The sequence below is a fragment of the Neoarius graeffei genome, chromosome 17, assembly GCF_027579695.1.
Source record: "Neoarius graeffei isolate fNeoGra1 chromosome 17, fNeoGra1.pri, whole genome shotgun sequence".
Lineage (NCBI taxonomy): Eukaryota > Metazoa > Chordata > Actinopteri > Siluriformes > Ariidae > Neoarius > Neoarius graeffei.
This window is the reverse complement of record NC_083585.1, coordinates 63,881,881-63,906,276: the sequence shown is the minus strand read 5'-3', so window position 1 is coordinate 63,906,276 and position 24,396 is coordinate 63,881,881. Positions and strand designations below refer to the sequence as shown.

At 41.3% G+C, this 24,396-nt stretch overlaps 1 protein-coding gene across 1 annotated transcript; it reads right to left on the bottom strand.

Annotated features, from left to right (window-relative positions):
* Positions 1-3,224: 3,224 nt before the first annotated feature.
* LOC132864414 (E3 ubiquitin/ISG15 ligase TRIM25-like) lies at positions 3,225-19,380 on the bottom strand. Its single transcript, XM_060897832.1, has 6 exons — positions 18,766-19,380; positions 15,661-15,756; positions 13,336-13,569; positions 12,988-13,147; positions 11,070-11,129; positions 3,225-3,856 (listed from the first exon to the last, which is right to left on the bottom strand). Exons 1-6 carry the CDS (start codon positions 19,363-19,365, stop codon positions 3,324-3,326), a joined length of 1,683 nt encoding a protein of 560 aa, XP_060753815.1. The 5' UTR covers positions 19,366-19,380; the 3' UTR covers positions 3,225-3,323.
* Positions 19,381-24,396: the final 5,016 nt, after the last annotated feature.

Genomic DNA, 24,396 nt, shown 5'->3' with positions numbered 1-24,396 from the left:
AGAAAACACTTTATGGCTTCCCTAAGTTTTTATTAAGCGTGATGTTATTTTGAGTTCCTTTGGGCGTAAACGTAATAATTGCTGATGCAGCTAAGCAGCTCGATGTTTGTTGGGTGTCTTGCTTTGATTCAGTGTTCTCAGAAAAGCCTCAGTAATGACTGACTAAAACAACTCTATAAATATCGTTCACTTGTGTGTAACTAATTGATACGGTAATGCTTGTTTATTATGATCCTCATCGTTATTCGTGTCATTGTCCGAAATACTCGAGGAAATCAGTGAAGAAATGTCGCTGGCGCTGTGGTCCATTTTATCGAATACGGCCGTGGATTGTAAGTGACGTCAAACACGTGATAACTGTTTCACCTGTTTCTTAAATTTTATGGAGTAAATTCCAAACCCAGTTTTGTGTGTGTAACTAATTTCTAATCGTTTTGGTGCTATTTCTGTAATCTAGTTGTACTCTGTGATAATTACAGTTAGCATATTTTTGTTTATGACTCATCATTGTTTATAGAATTTTGTCAATTTATTATTGTCTGGTATATTTTATTGTTTCCTGCTGTCATCAAGAGGACCACATTGGAAATAAGTGTATTTTATACTTTGCGTTGTCCTTGGTGCTATTTATACTGTATCCTTTACATGGATGAATTTTACCAGATAAATCCATCCCATACCAGCAGCTCGGGGGTTTCTGGCAATATTTCTGCCTTTTCTCGTACAAGTGCATCCTGCTGTAATGTTCAGATGAATCCTGTATAGTAAAGCAGTGCTTGTTTACCCTCTTTCTGCGTTGCTGCGGGAGTTGGACTGTCTACCACGGTAATTACGGTCGGCTAGCCTGGGGACGTCTTGATGAAGTTTTTCATGAATGAGTCGAGAGCATGCTAAGTCTACTAACGAGTAGTATAACGCAGTTTCAGCCTCGTTTTACAGGTAAAGAGTTCAGGTTTGTCCAAAAGTCAGGGTTGCAGCTCATTAATACACTATTTCAGATGTATAGTGAAAATAAATCGACATTCTCACCTTAGCAGACCTTTCGCTTTGCTCCTTCAGTACTGAAGAGCTGCACTCAGCCTTGCGCCCAAATGACGTCACGCATCGCCCTTCCAACAGGCAACATGGCGGCCTCCTGGTGGCATTAGAGCAGCGATACAAAAACGCTCACAACCTTCTTAGAAATGGTCAAACATGCCTGAATTTTTTCTTACAAAGCTCACAATATTACAAGCTACCAACCCATGCATGTATTTACTTTACATTTTCTATTCCTTTCAGTGAGCAATGAACGTCTCTCTCTCTCTCTCTCTCTCTCTCTCTCTTAGGAACAGGATTCTGAAGTGATTAATTGATCTGACCATCCATCCATCCATTCATTCTCTGTAGCCGCTTATCCTGTGCAGGGTCGTGGGTAAGCTGGATCCTATCCCAGCTGACTATGGGTGAGAGGCGGGGTTCACCCTGGACAAGTCACCAGATCATCACAGGGCGACACACAGAGACACACAACCGTTCACACTCGCATTCACACCTCCAGTCAATTTAGAGCCACCAGTTAACCTAACCTGCATGTCTTTGGACTGTGGGATTGATCTGACCAAACACTGCTATTCCTTTACACTTTTCCCCCATGTGTACTTTTCTTTTGTCATTTATTTTATTTGTTGTCACATATGACTGGACAATTAAAAAACATCTTTTATATTGAATTTGTTGTAATGTTTGCACATAGTTTACTTACATTATGTTTAAACTTCTGATCCCATTCTGAAAACATAATAATCTAATAAACTACAAAATGGGCAAGCAGTAAAAAATAAAAAGATCAGAAAAATGCCCAAGGATAAAATGAAACAGCAGAAGGGGAAGAGAGAGAGAGAGAGAGTGTGTGTGTGTGTGTGTGAGCTACATTCTAAAAATAAAATCTATAAATACCTGTACAGTTACAGAAGACTTATAAGAATTAATATTCTAGTCATCCAAATAAAGTTCATAATGAAATCACTTCATCCTTTTCCACTTTGTTGTTTAATTCACCTCTTCAGGTTTCGACCAGGCGTGGGCCGATCTTCAGTCTCATCATCGTATCATGATTTACACCTAATTATGGCATTCCTTTAGAACAGGACTGGATCCCAGGCGTCCTTCTCCTGATCATCAGCCCTTTTCCAGCTGTTCCATCTGAAACTGTAGTTTTATTTTGCTTTTTGTTGTTTTGTACTGTATATTTGTGTCTGAACAGAGAATCCTGACGATACTGGATCGGTGGTGTTTGTGGTTTTTCCCCGTACGCTAGCGCACGTGTGGAGCTGCACATTAGTGAAGGCCTCACAGGAAACCAGTGTGTGGTGTGTGAGGCCTGAAGTGTGTGCAGTTCCCAGTGTGTAGTGATGGAGAGAGACACGAGCGCTCCCTCTGGGATTTAAACTGATCTCTGTTTAATAAAGTTTTGTTTCGACACAGTGTTTGGATCTTGAGTTTATGAAGCATCTTTTATAAACCTGAGTTTGATTAATAGTCATCATTTGGCCTTTAAATGGAAATAGAAAAGTAGAAACACAAAGGGAGTTTTAATGCCCAGGTAATTAAAATTAACACTATTTTATTGTTTTCATCATCTACTAGTTTTAAAGTACAATAAACTAGTACAAATGAGTTTAGAACATGGGGAGAGAGACACATCACTGACATTAAATCAGGCATCTGAGAGGAAAAACAGCCCCAAATCAGAAAAAGGTGATATTGTATGTGGAAATTGAAATTAAAACTGAAAACAATGATTTGTAAATAATCTTTATATGGATAGATTCCAAAACCTGCAAAATAACTGTATTTATTCCATATTTTAAATATTTTTTTAAAGAGGGCTGAATACAGTGAGTGTAATTATTTTTTGAACAGAAAATGGTTCAAGACACAAGATTGTTAAAAGTGTTCTTACACACAGTAGGGTGTGTTTCCACCAGCAGCAGGACAGAAAGATGCAGTAGTTTGAGGAAGTTTTATTTCTGAAGAAACAGATTTTGCCAAAGAAAAAACAGAATGAGACATTCTAAACTTTCATATCAGTGTAATAAATCTCATAATAGTGCAGACATTTAAAATAGTCTGAATTATTTTTCTAGAAATATCTTATATTCTGCATTAAGACATTTATGTAACATTTTCTTATTAATCTATAAAACAGATGCACTCTGAAAATAATAATTCATTAGTGCCACAGTTTCTGCACACAAAAAAGTGTCTTTGTATTTCAGGGAGAAATTCAATCTGACACCTCAGTTATAATTTTACTCAACATTTCAACTTTTACCAACATTTCATTTTTTCATCGGATCACAAAACCTCACAGATGAGTCAGAACCCCACATCCAGACCCCAGCGTATAGAGGCTGAGTGAATGTGGTGTGGACTCTGTGGAGGAGCCTCATCGGGTCAGAGACGCTGTAGAAGGACAGAGTTCCTGCACTGTGATCCACATACACTCCTATTCTGGAGGATGATGGACCTCGGAGATCAGTCTCAATGCTGTTGTGTCGGAAACAGACAGAGGAAGAAAAACACTGCAGACTCCAGGACTGACTGTTGAATCCGAACCCACACTCATTACCCCATCCTTTCCTGCTGATCTCTTTATATGAGACTGATATGTCCACATCACCCCTCCGCTCCACCTCCCAGTAACAGCGTCCACACACACTCTCCTTACACAACACCTGGTCCCAATAGTCAAATCTCTCTGGATGATCAGAGTATCTCTGTTTTGTCTCACTGCGTGTCACCGCTCTGTTCTTCTCAGACAGAATGAGTTTAGGATTTACTGTGTTTGGATCCAGAGTCAGATAACAGAAATCTAAAACAATAAAATATCCACAGGTTAGATGTTAATCACAGGATTTATAAGAAGTGTGTGTGAGACACCTGTCTGTCGTGAGGCTCCGAAGCGCATATGGAGTAGAAAGGGGCGTGGCAGACGAACCACGTGACCGATAACGAAAGAAGCCTCGGCTCGATATAAAATCCGGAGGGCTCCGAACCCATTCCCCTCTGTTTTAACAGTATTTATTGGTCATATTTTAGACACAAAAAGATTCAATTAGCAAAATTGTGACCAATAAATACTGTTAAAACATGTGAGAATGAAGCTTTTTCTTTTTAAGTCCACATACTGTTCAGCAAATGGAGCAACTTTTAATGTTGTAAACAAATGCAACTTTAATCAGAATTATGAATGATGTGTGCATTGGAAAATAAAATAATTCACGCCTATGCAAGATGAGTTTTGTGAACTGCTTGTGGAGTGTGGGTTCAGTCCAGTCGTCATCTCACTGAGCATTTGGCCAGACGGTGCATCCGGCATCCATACTGTCAGACGCTGTATTTCTTATTACATTTGTTTACCACGTTAAAAGTTACCCCATTTGCTAAACACCGTGTCGTCTTAAAAAGAAAAAGCATCAAAATTGAATCGTTTGTGTCAAATGAAGAATTATCTCATCTCATCTCATCTCATTATCTCTAGCCGCTTTATCCTTCTACAGGGTCGCAGGCAAGCTGGAGCCTATCCCAGCTGACTACGGGCGAAAGGCGGGGTACACCCTGGACAAGTCGCCAGGTCATCACAGGGCTGACACATAGACACAGACAACCATTCACACTCACATTCACACCTACGCTCAATTTAGAGTCACCAGTTAACCTAACCTGCATGTCTTTGGACTGTGGGGGAAACCGGAGCACCCGGAGGAAACCCACGCGGACACGGGGAGAACATGCAAACTCCGCACAGAAAGGCCTTCGCCGGCCCCGGGGCTCGAACCCAGGACCTTCTTGCTGTGAGGCGACAGCGCTAACCACTACACCACCGTGCCGCCCACAGTGAATTATGTGATGAATAAATACTGTTAAGACATGACTGTGAGAATGAAGTGAAAATGGCAAATAACATGAGAAAATAATCCTGTTTCAACAGCTGTCCTAAATAGAAAGGAAGTATTGTACAGCCTTTTGTGTTATTATTATTATTATCATCATCATCATCATCATCATCTCTCATGACGGCACGGTGGTGTAGTGGTTAGTGCTGTTGCCTCACAGCAAGAAGATCCGGGTTCGAGCCCCGTGGCCGGCGAGGGCCTTTCTGTGTGGAGTTTGCATGTTCTCCCTGTGGCCGCGTGGGTTTCCTCCGGGTGCTCCGGTTTCCCCCACAGTCCAAAGACATGCAGGTTAGGTTAACTGGTGACTCTGAATTGACCGTAGGTGTGAATGTGAGTGTGAATGGTTGTCTGTGTCTATGTGTCAGCCCTGTGATGACCTGGCGACTTGTCCAGGGTGTACCCCGCCTTTCGCCCGTAGTCAGCTGGGATAGGCTCCAGCTTGCCCAAGACCCTGTAGAACAGGATAAAGCGGCTACAGATAATGAGATGAGATGAGACGACGGTTTAACACACAAACCAAATCCACACGATGTGAGTGGTAAGATGGTGTCCAGATGGCTTCACTCGTCCCTACAGAGGGGAATGGGTTCGGAGCCCTCCAGGTTTTATATAGAGCTCAGTGGTTGTGATTCACGAAAAGATTCATGACTCGGAGTCTCATTCAACAGAGTTCACTAGCGAAACCTACTGTTCAGAGAAATGTACAGCATGTTTTAATTCCTACATCACAACAGTGTTCTGACGCTTTACATTATTATTCACACAGTTTTCCATTTTAAAATAACTTATAAACATTAGTTTTTATATACCTTTGTTATTCAGTACTCTTATTTTCTCTCTCTCTCTCTCTCTCTCTCTCACACACACACACACACAGAGTCTCTGTATGAATTTATGCTCAGTATAATTGTGTCTGCACAGGAAAAGGTTTAGATAAACATGAAGAGGATAACGTGTGTGTGTTGGATTCAGAGTCCTTCTGTAGCCGTAGTAACATTTCAGAGAACCTTTATTGATTTTTATTGAGGAACAGGATTTCTCCTCACTGTGTTTGGATCGAGGCGGTTCCTTTAATGACCTTCTGAATAAGTGTTGTACTTTTGTTTATCATGTCTGGAATTCTGAGATTGATCATGTCATCGCCATAATTCTCAGCAGTAACGATGTCCGCTCATGAGCTTTATAAAATCCCAGCTTAAAATGTAGATACCATGTCTATAAAATCAACCTTCAAGTTTAGATTTGTGACTTCTGAAGACCTTCAAGTTTAAAAGATGGTGCTGATGTGTTAATAAACTGTGGCGAGGAATGTAGATCAGTTTTCCAAGTCCAGTGCATTTGTTGTTAAATATGAAGCCCTTTTTTATTACATAAAAATAAGATTAAGCTCCAACTTGACGCATCGAGGATAATGTACATTTAATCCACGCATGTCACGACAGTCAAGGCGAAAAAGAAAAAAAATGAAATGTTGTTTATGCATTAATAACCAAGTTAATGAACAAAATCTTGCTTTTGGTGGTCCGTCTTCACCCACTGCACCTCATCCCCTTTAGATTCTGCAGTTGCTGCCCCCCATCGTGAAAAACAGGCCCTGGGGTCGCTTCACATTCCTGATGGAACCACTCCAAACAGCTTTCACATTCAGCCATTTTTTTTCTTTTCCTCCCTTTTCCCTCAGCATTCTGTACACACAAAATACTTCAATCTTTAGTGTTGTATCGTGGCGTCTTTTTCTGTTTTGACCTTAACTTTGTCAGTATAATTGTGCATAAATCAAGCTGACGTTGTTCCTGCTTAGAATTATTATGAGATTAATTATGATGATTAGAATTATCACCAAACCTAAATGATTTCAATCCTGACGTGAATACTCGTCATATTAATTCTAGGTACTATTCCCCACACGAATTTCATTCTTCTCAAGAACTTCGTAATTATTCCCCACCCAAATGAAGGTGGAAGAAGGATATAGAAACAGGTTCTGTCCATCCATCCGTCCGTCTGGTCACATTTTCGCTTCTGGGCCATATCTTTAAAACTACTGAAGACATCTTCATGAACCTTTGTATACATATCAAGCAACATGTGAACTGGTGCCTTTTCCTATTTTCAATTTTTGGAAAAAAGCATTTTTCAAATTTTTACATAGTAATAGATTTTGACTTTGAGCAATGTTCGTTTCCGGAGCATATATCCCAAACTATTCATGATACGGATTTGAAACTTGGTATACATGTTAAGGTGATGGAGATGTGCCTTTTCATACTAAGAAATTTGAAAATTTTAAATTTTTCATGTTTCCATGGAAACAATTTCAGACTTAGTCTCTAGGGTAGGTTTGGTTTTCAGAGCAGAACTTGAAAACTATGAGTGGTTTGGTCTTCAAAGTCAGTATATGTGTTGATGAAGTATTATGTATGTGCCTTTTGATACTAAGATGTGAAATTTTAATTTTTAGCTCACCTGGACCAAAGGTCCCGTAGGTTTATGCCAATGGCTGCTGAGGTCAGTGTAAAGAGGTAGGGTTAGTTTCCGGCGGCAGAACTTGAAAAAACATGACAAATAATATCTTGAAACTTGGTAGATAGTGCGGGGGATATAGATGACTATCTTCTTGTTTATTTGACAAGTTGTTCTCTTTCCTTCACTATATTATCAGGAGCCTCTCACCTAAATTTGATGAATTTCAACACATAGTACTTTAGATCATCTATTGAAGATCCGTTGCCTTTCAGAAACCTGGCATTCAACTCAAAGATAGTTTTGTCAATTTTTACTTACCTGGCTTTAATTACATTTCCCAACACTCTAAATTGGACTCTTCATAAATTCCTGAAGTTATAATCTAAGAGATAACCTTAATAGTTCTTCTGATCAAGACGAATCAGTCTGTGTTGAGCTCCATAATGAAGGCAGTAAGAACATGGTTTGTGGTGTGAGATACAGACACCGAAACAGTTCTATTCAGTCATTTCTGGATAAGCTTTCAATAATAATTGATAAAATCCATGAGGAGTCAAAGCTTTATATTTTTGTGGGCAACCTAAACTTAAATCTGATGAATTCAGACACCCAGATACCTACAGGTGAATTTATCAATACTTTATCTTCCTATTCGTTTCAGCCATGTTTATTGACAATATATTTTTTTAATTCACTTAAATATCCTGTGCAGGGTCACAGGCAAGCTGGAGCCTATCCCAGCTGACCCTGCACAGGATAAGCGGTTAAGGATAATGGATGGTCAGATGACTTAAATATGCTACATATAGTGCGAATATTTTATAATGACCTAACTAACTATTTTCCCAACTTTTTGTCTTTTGACTCAATTCACCCTCCCCATTGAATAAGCAAGTTTAGAGCAGAGAGTTCCTACGGCAGGTGGCACAGTGGTGTAGTGGTTAGCACTATCACCTCACAGCAAGAAGGTTCTGGGTTCAAGCCCAGTGGCCAATGGGGGCCTTTCTGTGTGGAGTTTGCATGTTCTCCCTGTGTCTGTGTGGGTTTCCTTCACCGTCCAAAGACTTGCAGGTTAGGCTAATTGTTGGTTCTAAATTGACTGTAGGTGAGAATGTGAGTGTGAATGGTTGTTTGTCTCTATGTGTCAGCCCTGCGATGACCTGGTGATTTGTCCAGGGTGTACCCCGCCTCTCGCCCATAGTCAGCTGGGATAGGCTCCAGCTTGCCTGCGACCCTGCACCAGATAAGTGGTTATGGATAATGGATAGATTTCATATGGTTCAATGACGATGCATTTATTTATGGTTTTCAACAAATTGACTGCTCTAGCCAGTCCGATGGTGAGCCTGATATTCATGACATTCTCCAGCTTTCTTGAAAACTCTGATGAAATTATTACCGCTCATGTTCCTCTGAAAAACCATGTCAAGGAAGGAAATCAAACTCAAATCTGAACCTTGGATTTCCCTTCAGTCTTAGAACAATGAATTATAAAATCAAATTGGATAGAAAAATCGATCAAGACGAGAAATCAGTGCCTGTATGCTCAGTACAAAGTGTAGAGAAATAAGCTAAACCATTTGACTCCTATAGGTAAAAGGATCTAGCAAATGAGTTCAATGTTTATTTTGCAGACATTGGTAAAAGTATCAGCCAAGCAATACCAAAGGTCAACAAAATATTTTCAGATTTTCTTGCTTCTTTGACAAGCGACAGCTTTCTTCTTAGTCCTACATGGACACAAGAAATTCAAGACATTTTTCTCCGGTTCAAGTCCAGAGAGGCTTGTGGCCCCTTTAGTATTTCTGTAGCCCTGTTCAAGATATTAAACTCAATCTCAAAGCCTGTGGAGATCCTACATCACTTCTCCTTTACTTCTGGTACTGTTCCTGATTCTTTTAAACTTGCTCGTGTCAGACCCGTGTTTATAGCAGGAGCTCAACCGTTAACTTCTAATCATAGACCAATTTCTCTTTTGTCAATTTTTATCAAAAATATTAGAAAAACTCATGTAAAATAGGCTGAATACATATCGAGAGAAGTTTGATTTAATATATTCTGGTCAGTTTGGTTTCAGTGACAACAGATCTACAGAAAATGCACTTTTACTAAATCACTGATAAAATCCAAAGAGCAATTGAAGATGGCAAATTTTCCTGTGGTATCATTCTTTGCCTGAGTAAAGCCATTGATGCCATAGATCATGATATTTTGTAAGCAAAGTTATATTCTTATGGCATCCGTGGGATTGTCCATGATTGGTTTGCCTCATATCTATCAAATAGACATCAGTTTGTTTCAATTGGTAATATTTCATCCAGCTCTTTACCAATTTCATGTGGAGTACCACAGGATTCGCTTCGTGGCCCCCTTCTATTTCTCTTATACATAAATGATTTTATGAACTGCTCCAATATATTTGATTTTCATCTTTTTGCAGGTGACTCAAATTTATTCCTGGCAGATTCATCTTTAGATTCTCTAGAAGCCAGGGTAAATTCTGAATTGGTCAATATTCGGGAGCTTGGTTGCAAATTTGAATTTCCCTCCGGGGATTAATAAAGTAATTCTGATATCATTGCATGGCTTTGTGCAAATAAATTCTCTCTGAATGTCGACAAAACAAATTTTGTTCTTTTTTAATCCACCCCAAAAGAAACTGAGCAGAACCATTTCCTGAAAATTAATTATAAGCCGATTAAACAGAAGAACCACATCAGGTATCTTGGAGTAGTTTTCGACTCTCACCTCATCAGGAGGAAACACATCCACCAGTAGAGCAAGAAAATCTCCAGAGGCTTTGGAATTATTGCTGAGCTTCATCACTATGTTTCTCAAAGTATTCTAACTCAGCTGTACTACTCTCTTATTTATTCTTTTTTAATATACGGTGTTACAGTTTGGGGTAATACTTATGAGGCTACCCTTCGACCGATAACCGGACTCCAGAAGAAAGCTGTCAGAATTATTAATTTAGCTTCTTTTAATGAACACACACCTCCTATTTTTAAAAAGCTGGAGATGATGAAATTCTCTGATTTTATAGATTACTTAAACAGTATTTTTATGTTTAAATTTCATTCTAGTTTATTTGGTGCCTGCCTTTGATAACTTTTTGACACTTTTAGCATCAAGGCACAAGTATAAAACTTGACTGGCTTCGAGATCTTCATTTTGTGTTCCTTCAGCCAGAACTAACGATGGCAAGTTTAATATTCGCTTCAAAGCTGCTGCTCTCTGGAACAGTATTGATGAATCTTTCCAGAGTCTTAGCTTCAGCAATTTCAAGCGTTCTATCAAAAGTACGATTATCGCTTCAGATCAGCATTCCTTTCTCTTTTCCTCACACTGTCATTTCATTTTTCCCTCTTTTTTATTGTTTTTTTGTATTTGTTGAAATATTGTATTTTATCATTGTGCCTCTGTGCGACTAGCTTTCTTCTTTATAACAGTAATCCATTATTTTTTTCTGCCTCGTGAGATTAGATTACTAGTTATTTCTAGGCAGAATTTTATCCTTCGTATGTATTAGATTTCTGTGTGTGATATAAATAAATTATTATTGATACACATTCTGTGTGTTGTAGGTCGAAAGAAAGAAAGACCATCATGTGGGCGGTCCTCCTCTGAGTTGAAGTGTGTGTGTGTGTGTTTTACACCTACACTGCAGGAAATCTTCTCTGCTCTTTGGTTTTGAGGGTAAAATCATGTGAACTGCTGCAGCTGTAGAGACACAGAGACAAAATGGAGACTGAAAAATGACACGAAAACAGTTTAAAGCATGAAAATGAAAAATTAGATTAGATTCACTTTATTCATCCCACATGGGGGAAATTCACGTGTTACAGTAGCAAGACAATGTCAAACAGATAACAAATAAAACTGAAATAAAAATTAGACAAACAAAGGATTAAATACAGAAAGCTATTTGCATTATCTACCGTGAAAAAGTATAGAAAAATTGCCTTATTGCACATTACAGGTAGACTCTGTGTGTGTGTGTGTGATATATATATATATATATATATCACACACACACACACACATGTAATATATATAAGTATGCATAAAAATAGTTTAGGGCCTATATTATTGCACATAATAATTGCATCGATGAGAGATGGCAGAGGTAGTAGTGGTGAAGTAGTGCAAATTAAATGACAAACAGGTTACTGGTGCTACGTTACAAGTTGTGGGTGTTATACAGTCTGACAGCAGCAGGTATGAATGACCTGCGGTATCTCTCCTTCTTACACCATGGGTATAGCAGTCTACTACTAAAAGAGCTGCTTAAAGCCCCCACAGCCTCATGTAGGGGGTGAGAGGGGTTATCCATGATTGAGGTCAGCTTGGCTAACATCCTCCTCTCACCCACCACCTCAGTGGAGTCCAGAGGACAGTCCAAGGACTGAGCCAGCCCTTCTGACCAGTTTATTAAGTTTCTTCCTGTCCCTCTCTGAACTTCCACAGCCCCAGCAGACCACAGCGTAGAAAATTGCTGATGCTACCACAGAGTCATAAAAAGTCCTGAGCAGTGTCCTGCACACACCAAAAGACCTCAGTCTTCTCAAGAGGTGGAGACGACTTTGGCCCTTCTTGTACAGGACATCTGTGTTGTTAGTCCAGTCCAGTTTGTTGTTGAGGTGAACACCCAAGTATTTGTACTCCTCCATGATCTCGATGTCCAAACCCTGGATGTTCACTAATGCAATTTGGGAAACCATCCTTCTGAAATCGATCACCACCTCCTTTGTCTTGCTGGCGTTGATGCGCAGGTCAAATTAGATTCCTCACTGATCTCAGTCAGACATGATTTAGAGATCGGCCAAAATGTCATCACACTGTTCAGCATTTGAATGTAAGAATCATGAGAAGCAAAAAACTCTTCCCAGCTGAAGCTCTGACAATGTGTGTGTTTTTACTTTCTGATGGATTTTATGGAGGAATTAAGGCCTCGGTTCTAATCTAACGTTAATCATATTTGTTATGTGTAAAGTTCAATAAGATTAGTTTGTGGATTTGTGATTAAGGTCCTGTTTATCTGGGAAATTTATTTGTAATTTTCACGTAATTTCTGAGGCAGGCGGCACGGTGGTGTAGTGGTTAGCGCTGTCGCCTCACAGCGAGAAGGTCCGGGTTCGAGCCCTGTGGCCGGCGAGGGCCTTGCTGTGTGGAGTTTGCATGTTCTCCCCGTGTCCGCGTGGGTTTCCTCCGGGTGCTCCGGTTTCCCCCACAGTCCAAAGACATGCAGGTTAGGTTAACTGGTGACTAAATTGAGCGTAGGTGTGAATGTGAATGGTTGTCTGTGTCTATGTGTCAGCCCTGTGATGACCTGGCGACTTGTCCAGGGTGTACCCCGCCTTTCGCCCGTAGTCAGCTGGGATAGGCTCCAGCTTGCCTGCGACCCTGTAGAACAGGATAAAGCAGCTAGAGATAATGAGATGAGATGAGATGAATTTCTGAGGCTAATACTAATGCTTTGTGATTTGATGCAGTTTTGTTCCTGCTTACATTTTATTTCTGTTACATTAATTTTATGGCTCTCTTTACTGTGATACAGAACAAATGTTTGTTTGTTTACCTTGTGGATGGATTACGCTGAATTCCTCCTCACAGATTTTCTCGACTCGTTTTTTCAGATCTGAGAGAGATTTCCTCACTCCATCAACTGAGAGATGTTGATTGACAGTGAAGCTGGGTGAGTTGTCACATCCAGGAGACACACAGAGAGACGGGAAACTCTACAGAGAGGAAACACAGAATAGAGAAGGAGAAAAGTGTAGGAGAGGAACGAATGAATCTCAGACTGAATCAGACCAAAGACACACTTGGGATCTCAGACAGGAACATTTATTGTTGCTGTAATGAGCTTTTAGGAGGAAACTTTGTGAGGAACAGCGCCCTCTGTAGATCAGACAGTGAGTGTTACCTGGAGGAAGTGGATGTGATCGTGTGTGTGAGAAAGCTGCTCCAGCTCAGTGACTCTCCTCTGAAGATCAGCAATCTCCTGCTCCAGTTGCTTCAGGAGTCGTTCAGCTTGACTCAGTTCAGCTTTCTCCTGAGCTCTGATCAGCTCCGTCACCTCCGAACGCTTTTTCTCCATGGAGCTGATCATCTCAGTAAAGATCCTCTCACTGTCATCTACTGCTGCCTGTGAACGCTTCTGTTAGTACACACACACACACACACACACACACAAAATGGAGGTCTAATGGGATACTCTGTAAAAATAAACGCTCGAGATATTTGAGTTGTTTTTGTTAAACCCCGGGTTTTCATTCCTTGTTTTTCTAGTTCATTATTTTAAGGAGATAGGCAGAACCTTTATTTTTAAATACATTTCTGAGTGGATAGTATCTCCATCCTTGACTCTTGTATGCTGCATAAATGGGAATCACATAATATTTTTTTGAGAGTTAAACTCGACCGCAAATTTGGCATTGGAGCTGCCCCGCTGAGCCAGCCAGCCCTGAGCGCGTGACGTCACTGCGGGAACCGGTTTTAAGGCCGAGGCCTTTGACAGCTATAGACCAAAGTCATATAAATAAAAATTTATGGTGAAAGTAAGAAATACCGGGGCGGCATGGTGGTGTAGTGGTTAGCGCTGTTGCCTCACAGCAAGAAGGTCCTGGGTTCGAGCCCCGGGGCCGGCGAGGGCCTTTCTGTGCGGAGTTTGCATGTTCTCCCCGTGTCCGCGTGGGTTTCCTCCGGGTGCTCCGGTTTCCCCCACAGTCCAAAGACATGCAGGTTAGGTTAACTGGTGACTCTAAATTGACCGTAGGTGTGAATGTGAGTGTGAATGGTTGTCTGTGTCTATGTGTCAGCCCTGTGATGACCTGGCGACTTGTCCAGGGTGTACCCCGCCTTTCGCCTGTAGTCAGCTGGGATAGGCTCCAGCTTGCCTGCGACCCTGTAGAAGGATAAAGCGGCTAGAGATAATGAGATGAGATGAGTAAGAAATACCGTTACCGACTTGCTCAACTAAGACTGATTTGACTTCACTGATTGTGGGTTGACTCTCATTAAAACAGGATGGGTGTTATAACTTATGCAACATACATGTACATGCATGCATTTTCACTGATAAAACATAAAAGGCTCATTTAATAATCAGATGAACTGAGAATCACATTCTGAAACAAATTAAATAAATCTTATACCAGTAACTTAAATACACAATAGAAGTTACATGTATTAATCTAAATGCAGGTAAACATGTTTTCATTGTTTTGTATCCAAATGAGAGTCGGAGCTTACCCGTCTGAATTCTCGCTTCTTGAAGGCCGATCTTGTGGCCGATTGTTTTGAAACAATCTGATGTTCAGTTGTTCATTCAGTTCTCCGTTCAGTCGCTTCTTCCACGTAAGGGCGAGATGGCAACAATATCCAGTTTAGAAATCAGACAGCTGCTCCACTCATTCTCCATTTTCTCCAGACTGAGTACTCCACCATTACTGCTCGGCTCAGGCAATTACTAAAACCCGGGACGGGACATCGCCAGTTTTAGCAACAACCACGGGGAGGTCACTGCCTGAGCGATAATATGTCACGTCCCGTTCCATCCTGGGTTTTACCAACAACCCTCGGCTCAAACTGTGGGAGAGCTGGTGCCACTGAACTTACTTTCCTTTTTTTAAAAAAAAAAAAAAATTTAATTTTTCCTTTTCTTGTAGTTTTATTTAATTGTTGGTACTGCACCCTCTTTCAAAACTGGCTTACAGCCAATGCTCCTCAACAGATCAGAGGTTTCGTATGAGTCTTCAGTAAAATGTGCAGAGCAGAGGAGAGACCACTTCGTAGGCGCCCAATGTGCCTGTGAACTTCTCGCAAAATGCATCCAAATCTTTGCAGTTTGAACATTCTTGGGCCATGAATGCAACATAAATCCACCTTCTGTCATGTTGCTTCACCGGCCAGCAACACATCTACGTGGCATGGTGATACTGTAAATTAGCTCAAAATGGAAGCTGGAAGTTGCAGTTACCTCTGTGTTTTAGTATAGCAGAAATGGCGATGGGACCGATAGCCTCCCTGCTGTGACATTACAGACATCAAGGTCATTCACTCAGGCCGCTACCTATATGAATCATTTTAAAATCATAAATATTATGAATAGATTTTTTGTTAACGCTTAAAACTATTCCTGTGCCATTCTTAGGGTCTCAAGGCATTTATGAACAAAAAAATGAGGCCATGGTTCTGCGTATCTCCTTTAAGCAGGTTAATTGAAACACAGCGACTCTTCACTCCTCACCTTAATAGTGTCCACAGTCTGTTTCAGCTCCTGCACCTCCTTCTGCTTCTCCTGGATCCTCTGCTGGGATTTCATCTGCTCCTCCTTTAGCTCATTCTGAGACCAAATAAAATACATTTTAAATACATTTCATCATCTTTGACACAATTATAGCAAACCCCCCCCCCCCAAAAAACATTTCAATGAAAACTAGAAATATCGCCTCTAGAACTAACTAAAATTAAAAGACACCCAAAATGAAGTAACTTCTATCTTCATGTTTTTGCACCACTAATGATACAATTTAGTTTTCTGTGAAAATGTCAACTGATTGTTATTTCAATGTTATTTGTGTGACAGAAACATCAAGGTAGTTCAGCAATATTCTCTGGAGTGAAACTGTTCAAAAGGCAGCTGTGACTTTCAATGGGATTCACAGACAGACTGATCTGAGAAAAAACGCGATGAGTGCTTCCGGGAATGCGAAAGAGCCGCCAGATTCATTGCAACTGGCGTTTGGTGGACTGGGGTGCGATCATGGATTGAAAGGAGTTCTAGATGAGTGTGAAACTAATGATTTGGAGGAATTTTCAGAAGAGAATGACAATGAGAGTAAAATAAAAGTGAAGGTGAAGATAAGTCAGGTAAATGGAATTTGGTTCAAAAGAGCATCGAAGAAAAGAAAGGTGAAAGCTAAACAAGATGAAGCGAAAAGATCGAGGACTGATGTTAAAGTTGTGATCCGATTTCAAACCCCTTGTATACTAAACCCACTGAAAGTCAGTGAAGCCATTTATAGGCAAGTAGGTGAAGTTCGCTCTGTCACAACGTTAAAAGATGGTAACCTGTTAGTTGTTTGTCAAGATAGAGATCAGAGAATGGAATTAATGAAGCTTAAAACTTTACTGGGGAAACATGTTAAAGCCCAAGACTGGGAAGAAAGAGGTAAAGTAATGGTGGTGATATCAGGTGTATCGACTGACTTGTTAGAGGACGATATTAAAAGCAATGTTAAAGGAGTTAAAATCAACAAAGTCAAGCGTTTGCCAGTAATTAGGAATGGAACTAAAGGACCACGTTTGTCTGTCTTGTTAGTGTTGGATGAGGTTAAGATGCCTGAGCGGATCATGATTGGATATTTAAGTTATATGACGAGGCCTTACATCCCCCCACCAATTAGATGCTTTAAATGTCAGCGATATGGACATTTCTTCTGTGTGCAAGTCAAAACCTAGGTGTGCTAGATGTGGAGGCGAACATGAATATGGTAAATGTGAGGAAGGAACAAAAATCAAGTGCTGTAACTGTGGAGGTGAACACAGTGCGGCCTATAAAGGGTGCGAGATGTATAAAAGTGCAATTCAAGTGCAAAGTGTTAAGGTGAAAGAGAGCGTTACTTATGCCGAAGCTATTAAAAAGGTTGACAAAGAAAACCAAGCAAAATCAAGGGTTAAAGGAAGTATGACTCCTGTAGTTTTACCCCCCCGAGTCAAACTCAAACGACTCTGAAATGCTGTAAAGTAACTGAAGAGACTTTAATTGTGGATAAGAAAAATTTCATTGCTTTTATGGTGGAAGTGGTTAATTGCTCAGCCCAAGTAGCAAGTAGAATTGATAGAATTAAAATAATTTAAAAAGCAGTGGAAAAGTATCTAGAGATTCATGAATTGTCAGTTGATTCCATTCAAAATATGGTATTAGGGGTATCTGATAGTCAAGCACCATGTGGCAGTTAATAATGACTTTATCTATTCTACAGTGGAATGCCAGGAGCTTAATTGCTAATGGTCAGGAACTAAAACACTTTATTGAGGAACAAGTTGTTAAACCAAACATTATCTGTATCCAGGAAACCTGGTTAAAACCATCACTTGATTTAATAATATATGGATACATAGCAGTGCGTAAAGACAGGGATACTGCAGGAGGTGGAGTGGCCACATTTATTCAGCAGGGGATTAATTACAGAGCTTTAAATATAGATAAAGAGGTTGAAGCAGTTCTGGTTGAGATTTTGGTCGGTAAAACTAAGATTAAAATTATCAACTTTTATAACCCTGGTAAAAGAATCTTGAGAGAGATGCTAGATGGTATGTCTCATCTCATTATCTCTAGCCACTTTATCCTGTTCTACAGGGTCGCAGGCAAGCTGGAGCCTATCCCAGCTGACTACGGGTGAAAGGCGGGGTACACCCTGGACAAGTCGTCAGGTCATCACAGGGCTGACACATAGACACAGACAACCATTCACACTCACATTCACACCTACGGTCAATTTAGAGTCACCAGTTAACCTAACCTGCATGTCTTTGGACTGTGGGGAAAACCGGAGCACCCGGAGGAAACCCACGCGGACACGGGGAGAACATGCAAACTCCACACAGAAAGGCCCTCACCGGCCACGGGGCTCGAACCCGGACCTTCTTGCTGTGAGGTGACAGCGCTAACCACTACACCACCGTGCCGCCCTGAGTTAAACTCAATCATTACAAATATGAGTCAGCAGAAGAGGTTCTTGGCAAATCTTCTGGGATGAGGAAAAAGAGAATGGTACCTTGGTGGTCAGATGATTGTAAGGAAGTAATTAAAGCTAGAAATAAAGCTTTCAAAATTGTTCAATCAAACCATTCCTATACCAATTTAGAGGGGGGAGACATGCACAGTGCACATCTGGATTCATGGGAGTTATTTATTTGTTCAGCAGTAAAATCCAGAGTCATAGTCAGGTTTACTTCTTTAAGGTGCTGTGTGTACATTCAAAACCACACCCAATTCCACCGGAAGAGAACCACACCCAATTTCCACATTCAGAAAGATAAAGATTTTTTTTTAACCTGTAGATCATTAAATGTTATGAAATATGATACCCAGTTACAGAGCTTTAACACAGTCACATGAGCACTTTAGCTGTAAAATGCTGGAAGGAGGGTGTTGGCTGTTTAAGGCACATTGACTGGTCTGACCTCTTTAACATTTCTTTACATATTACTGTTTGACTGGAAATAAAAATTTACTTCACAGAGAATGACAGTCAGAAAACCAATTAAATCCACTGAATACAAATTAGATTAGAAATAGAATTTGTATAAAATGACTTGGAAAAGAAGAATGATGTCCAGTTCTCACCTGTTTTTCATTTCTTTCTGTTTTAGCTGAAACTGTATCATGACCTTTATGTTCATCCGTCATACACATATAACAGATGAAGCTTTGGTCAGTACGACAGAAGATCTCGATCAGTTTGTCGTGTTCAGAGCAGATCTTCTCTTGGAGCTCTGCACAGGCTTCAACTAACTTGTGCTTCTTAAAGGCAGGAGACTGATAGTGAGGTTTAAGATGAGCTTCACAAAAGGATGCCAGACACACCAGACAGGAATTGACAGCTTTGTATTTTCTCCCAGTGCAGGAATCACACTCCACATCTCCAGGTCCAGCGCAACAGTGAGCAGGAGAAGCAGCTTGGAGTTCAGTCTTCTTCAGTTTCTCCACCACTTCAGCCAGCATGTTGTTCCTGCACAGAACAGGCCTTGGAGTGAAAGTCACTCTGCACTGGGGGCAGCTGTAGACGCCCTTCACATCCTCCTGATCCCAGCAGCCATTAATACACACCTTACAGAAACTGTGTCCACAGTGAATAGTTACAGGATCCTTCAGGAGATCCAGACACACTGGACAGCTGAACTGATCCACTGATAACTGATCTACTGAAATACCAGCCTCTGCCATTTTCCTGTACTGAGAGAGAGAGACTCCGAACTCTCTGCTGAGTTTCGTTTTCTCTGAAATGAACTTCCTGTTTCTGTGTGTTCTGTGTGGCAGCGAGAGTGGGCGTGGCTTTAAAGAGAGAGCCCCTTTTTTGTAATGTGTCAGTAGGGGCCTGGCTATGTTAGCAAATTGCTATTCAGTGTGAAGGGATTTGAAACAGTGTGTGTGTGTGTGTGTGTATTTCCTACAGGGCGTATAGACTTGAACAATCTTACCAGTGATAGTTTAAATGAACAATGATCACATCTCTCTCTCTCTCTCTCTCTCTCTCGCTCTCTCTCTCTCTCTCATGAACAGGATTCTGAAGTGATTAATTGATCTGACCATCCATCCATCCGTCCATCCTCTGTAACTGTAATTTAAAAACATCTTTTATATTGAATTTGTTGTAATGTTTGCACATAGTTTACTTACATTCTGTTTAAATTTCTGTTCCCATTCTGAAACCATAATAATCTAATAAACTACAGAATGGTCAAGCAGTAAAAAATAAAATGATCAAAAAATGCCCAAGGATAAAATGAAAAAGCAGAAGGGGAAAAGTGTGTGTAAGTACATTCTAAAAATAAATCTATAAATACCTCAAAAGTGGAAGAGTTTTTGATCAAAATTAAAAAAAAAAAATTTCTCCTCTCATCTCATTTCCTGACTTCTTGTTCACATCCATTTAACACATTATACTAAAATTAAAGTCAGAAATGACCCTGATGCTGCTCCTGAAGATCTTTCCAACACGTCGTTGAAAAATGACAAACACCAACACCAGTCTCGTCCTTTTGTAAGTTAAAGAAGGTTTATTGCAGAAACAGACACATGGTGATAAGGGTTCAGCACACCACTCATACCGTCCCTTTGTTCTGAAATCTATATACACTCTTTACTAGATAAAAAGGAGACATCTATTGAATTACATCTATTGCAATTACATGCCGGAGCGTGATCAGCTCTAAAGCTGATTGGATCTTCTCTAATCGCTGGTTTGTACGCACATCTGCTACGCACATAACGAGCATGATAAGATTAACATTTTGCGGTGGTGAATGTTCTGAGTCATTAGTCCTTGAAGAGGAAACGCTCAGTGAAAAGGAAAATTACAAAACAGTGTGACACAAAAATTTACTCTACAATTCCCCCTTTTATCATGTAAATGAGAACATTAAATCTATACTACTGTCATACAGGGTTCACCTACTGGTTACTGTCCAGTCTGTGGCAGTAGTCAGTTAATGAACTACGTGGTATTGGGTGTTTTCTATACAAGTCTCTCCACCTAAGGCACTTAGTCCTGTCCCCTAAATCAGCTAGGTATCATACGCTAGTGTATGTGTAGTCAGAATGGATTCTTTCAGCTATCACCATGTGATTGGAATGATCAGTTAATGTCATGAACCCAGTTAACAGTTTGATCTCTTTATCTTATTTTTCCAGCTGAGAAGTCTGCCCCCTGGAGTACCTGTGGTGTCAGACACTGCTCCTGTAATACGTGCATTAATCTCTGTCACTGGACAAGCTAGCAAATACTACTTATACCATGTAGGAGGTTCACAATTAGGTACAGAATGAAGAATGCGTTGGAATGCACAGTCTGTCATGTGGCTGTGTGTGTCAATGTGTCGTTGCTCGTGTTCGTTGGTCCCCCTAAGGCGGGGGTGGCCAACCCGCGGCTCGCGAGCCGCATGCGGCTCTTTGCCCGGTGTCATGCGGCTCTTACGTTCATATCAAAGTTTTTTTTTTTTAATGTGCGTGTGCGCTTTGCTTGAGTTCAGTACGGTATTTTCGTCAAATGCATCTTCGCTTTGCTTGGGTATATTACGGTATTTTCAGGTCATGTCAAATGCGCATGTGCGTGAGATAATCGCTAAGTTTTTGGGCAAGGTGTATCTTGTGTCAAGTAGCCTCTCAAAATGGCAATGAAAAAATGCACAGCAAAACGAAAATATGAAGACGAACAGGACATTTTTAACAGAGTGGGAGAGTTTATACTTTTTTGTTGAACGTAATGGCAAGCCATTCTGCCTTATATGTCAGTCGTCATTAGTTCATTTCAAAGCTTCCCGCCTCCCTGAATAAGCAAGGAGCCAGATATGCAACACTAATTGAAAACCTGCACGAAAGCTTTGTAACCCGGTTCCGTGATATACAACTGAAAAGGCCACAGATTACGTTCCTCGTCGACCCATTCAATGCGGAGATGGACTGTTTGAAAGCCCCGCTTGTCACAGATGAGGCTGCGGCTGAGTTGGAGATGATCGATCTTCGTGAGGAAGACCAACTGAAACCTGTTTTGAGGGAAAGCACCATTGAGTTTTGGAAAAGTGTGCCATTGGAAAAATACCCGAATGTGAAACGGGCTGCGCTTAAGATACTGTCAGTGTTTGGGTCAACATACGTCTGCGAGTCTGTGTTCTCTACCATGAAACACGTGAAGTCAAAGCATCGTTCTGTTCTGACTGAAACCCATGTGAAAGAACTGCTTCGAGTGGCAACGACGGAATACAAGCCAGATTTGAAGAGGATTGTTCAAGGCAAGGAATGTCAGAAGTCCCACTAAGCAACATGCATAGTAAGTGCACACAATATTGATTGCTGTAAATGACTGGCCTGTGGTATTAGTACTGACTGAAGGAGTAAATTTCTCTCATGTTGGTGTGTGACATTTACTATTAATCTGGCTGAGCAGAGGTGCGTGTGTGTCTGTGAGAGAGAGAGAGAGAGAGAGAGCGGGGGGGGGCGATGTTCATGTGTGGTCATGTGTATGGTGTGGCTTTCTTTTGGTAATGCCATGAGTCCCACTAAGCAGCATGCATAGTAAGTGCACACAATGTTCATTGTTAAAAATGACTGGCCTCAGCCTGTGGTCTTAGTACTGTAGGAGTAAATATGTTGGTGTGTGACATTTACTATTAATCTGGCTGAGCAGAGGGGTGTGTGTGTGTGTGTGTGTGTGTGTGTGTGTGAGAGAGAGAGAGAGGAAGAGATGGGTGATGTTCGTGTGCCCATGTGTATGATGTGGCTCTTTGCGGTAATACAGTAAAAAATGTGGCTCTTGGTCTCCAACTGGTTGGCCACCCCTGCCCTAAGGGGTTCTTGATATCAGAGTTCTCTCTGTAGAACCCTGTCAATCACTCACTCCCCCCTCCTCCTCTCCTCTCCAGAAGAGGACAAAAGGGCAATAATATAACAACCACCAATCAGAATTCAGATACATTCTGTTGCCAAGTAAAATTCCTCTGGCGGGAAACTTCAGAAAGGCAGCGAGGCGAGGAAACGACTCTCCAAACATTTTAACGAATTGGATGGCTTTATTGGCGAATTATGCCTCCAAAAAAGAACTTTACAGCTGAGGAAGGCGATGACAACAAGTCACTCAACTTTCTGGCGGAGGAAGTTTCTGTTATTAAACAACAGAAAGCCATCATGGACCTGGTGACGGAAGTGAAGTCGCCCAGGCTGCAGAACGCCGAGAAGGACCGGCGGCGTTTCGCCCACCTGGAAAGTAAAGTTGCTGAACTGGAACAGTACACCAGGATGAAGGACGTCATCGTCACTGGGATTCAGATTAAACCCAGGTCAGATGCAAAAGCAGTGACAAGGGAGGGAGAATCTGATGAACTGGGCAGCAACTCCGTGGAGCAACAAGTGTCGGCATTCCTCCACTCAAAGGGAATGGATATTGATTGCAGCTAGTGATGTGTCATGCGCAAAAGCTTTGTAGTGAATCAGAAGAGCCGATCCTCATCGAGTGAGAGCCGGCTCCCCACTTTTCCCCCCCCTTTCTCTGCTCAGCTCTCACTCTCAGTGGCTCAGCTCTGCTCACGGCAGAACTCTGTTTTGATTGGCAGCATGGCGGCCTTGTGGCCAATCACATGTGAGGATATAGGATCATACCATTATGTGAAAACAGAGAGGGGGACAGACGTGACAGTCAGGTGGAGCATCTGTCCGTCCCCATCAGTGAGTGAGACAGTAGACAGCGGTGAGGAGGACAGTGCAAATGCGTCGCAAAAACACGTAAATATGACTGACACCCGTAAATGAAGCAGCATCTGGCTGCAGTTTAAAGATATTGGGAATAGTAGAGCAGAGTGCCTTCACTGTAAAATGAAAACAGTAAAAGCAGGTTCCACCACAAACCTGCACAGACACATCAGAACTGTCCATCCCACAGTGCAGTTGGAGGAGAGAGGGCAAGCTGGCTCAACGTCTACTGACCCTGGTGTGTCTGGTCCCAAACCAACAACTGCTGCAGCAGCTACTAGTTGTGCAAGTATAATAACCCCTCCTACTGCAACTCAAAGCAAAATAAGTCAGTTTATACCAAAGCAGATGACCCCAGCCAAACAGCACAGTATTGATGAGGAGTTGGCTAAAATGATTGCCACTGATTTCCAGCCCTTTTCCATTGTGGAGGACAAAGGTTTTAAAAGTTTTGTCAAAGCCTTAAATCCCACGTACACTCTACCCAGTAGAAAAACACTGTCCCTAACAATGATCCCAGAACTATATGACACAGAACGTGCATTATGGCAAGACAGGGTGAAAAAAGCTCCATCAGTTTGCCTGACAACTGACTGCTGGACCTCTAGAACCACCTGCTCTTTCATGTCCGTCACTTGCCACTTTATTGAAAATTACAAGATGGCATCTTGCCTGCTGGACTGCTTTGAGTTCACTGACAGACACACTGCAGAAAACTTGGTAGAGGAGCTATTAAGAGTGGTAAATGAGTAGCAAGTACAGGACAAAGTGGTGTGCTGTGTGAGTGATAATGCTGCAAACATCACCAAAGCCATAAAAACATCTGCAGTGGACCCACCACCCATGTCTGGCGCATACATTAAACCTGATAAGAGATTCCCTGAAGGTGGTGAAAACAACTGTGGACAAGGTAAAGGCTATTGTGGAGTTTTTCCACAGAAGCACAGTAGCTGCAGAGAGGCTGAAGTCCACACAGCGCCAGATAGAGTTGCCCGAACTGAGGCCCAAACAAGA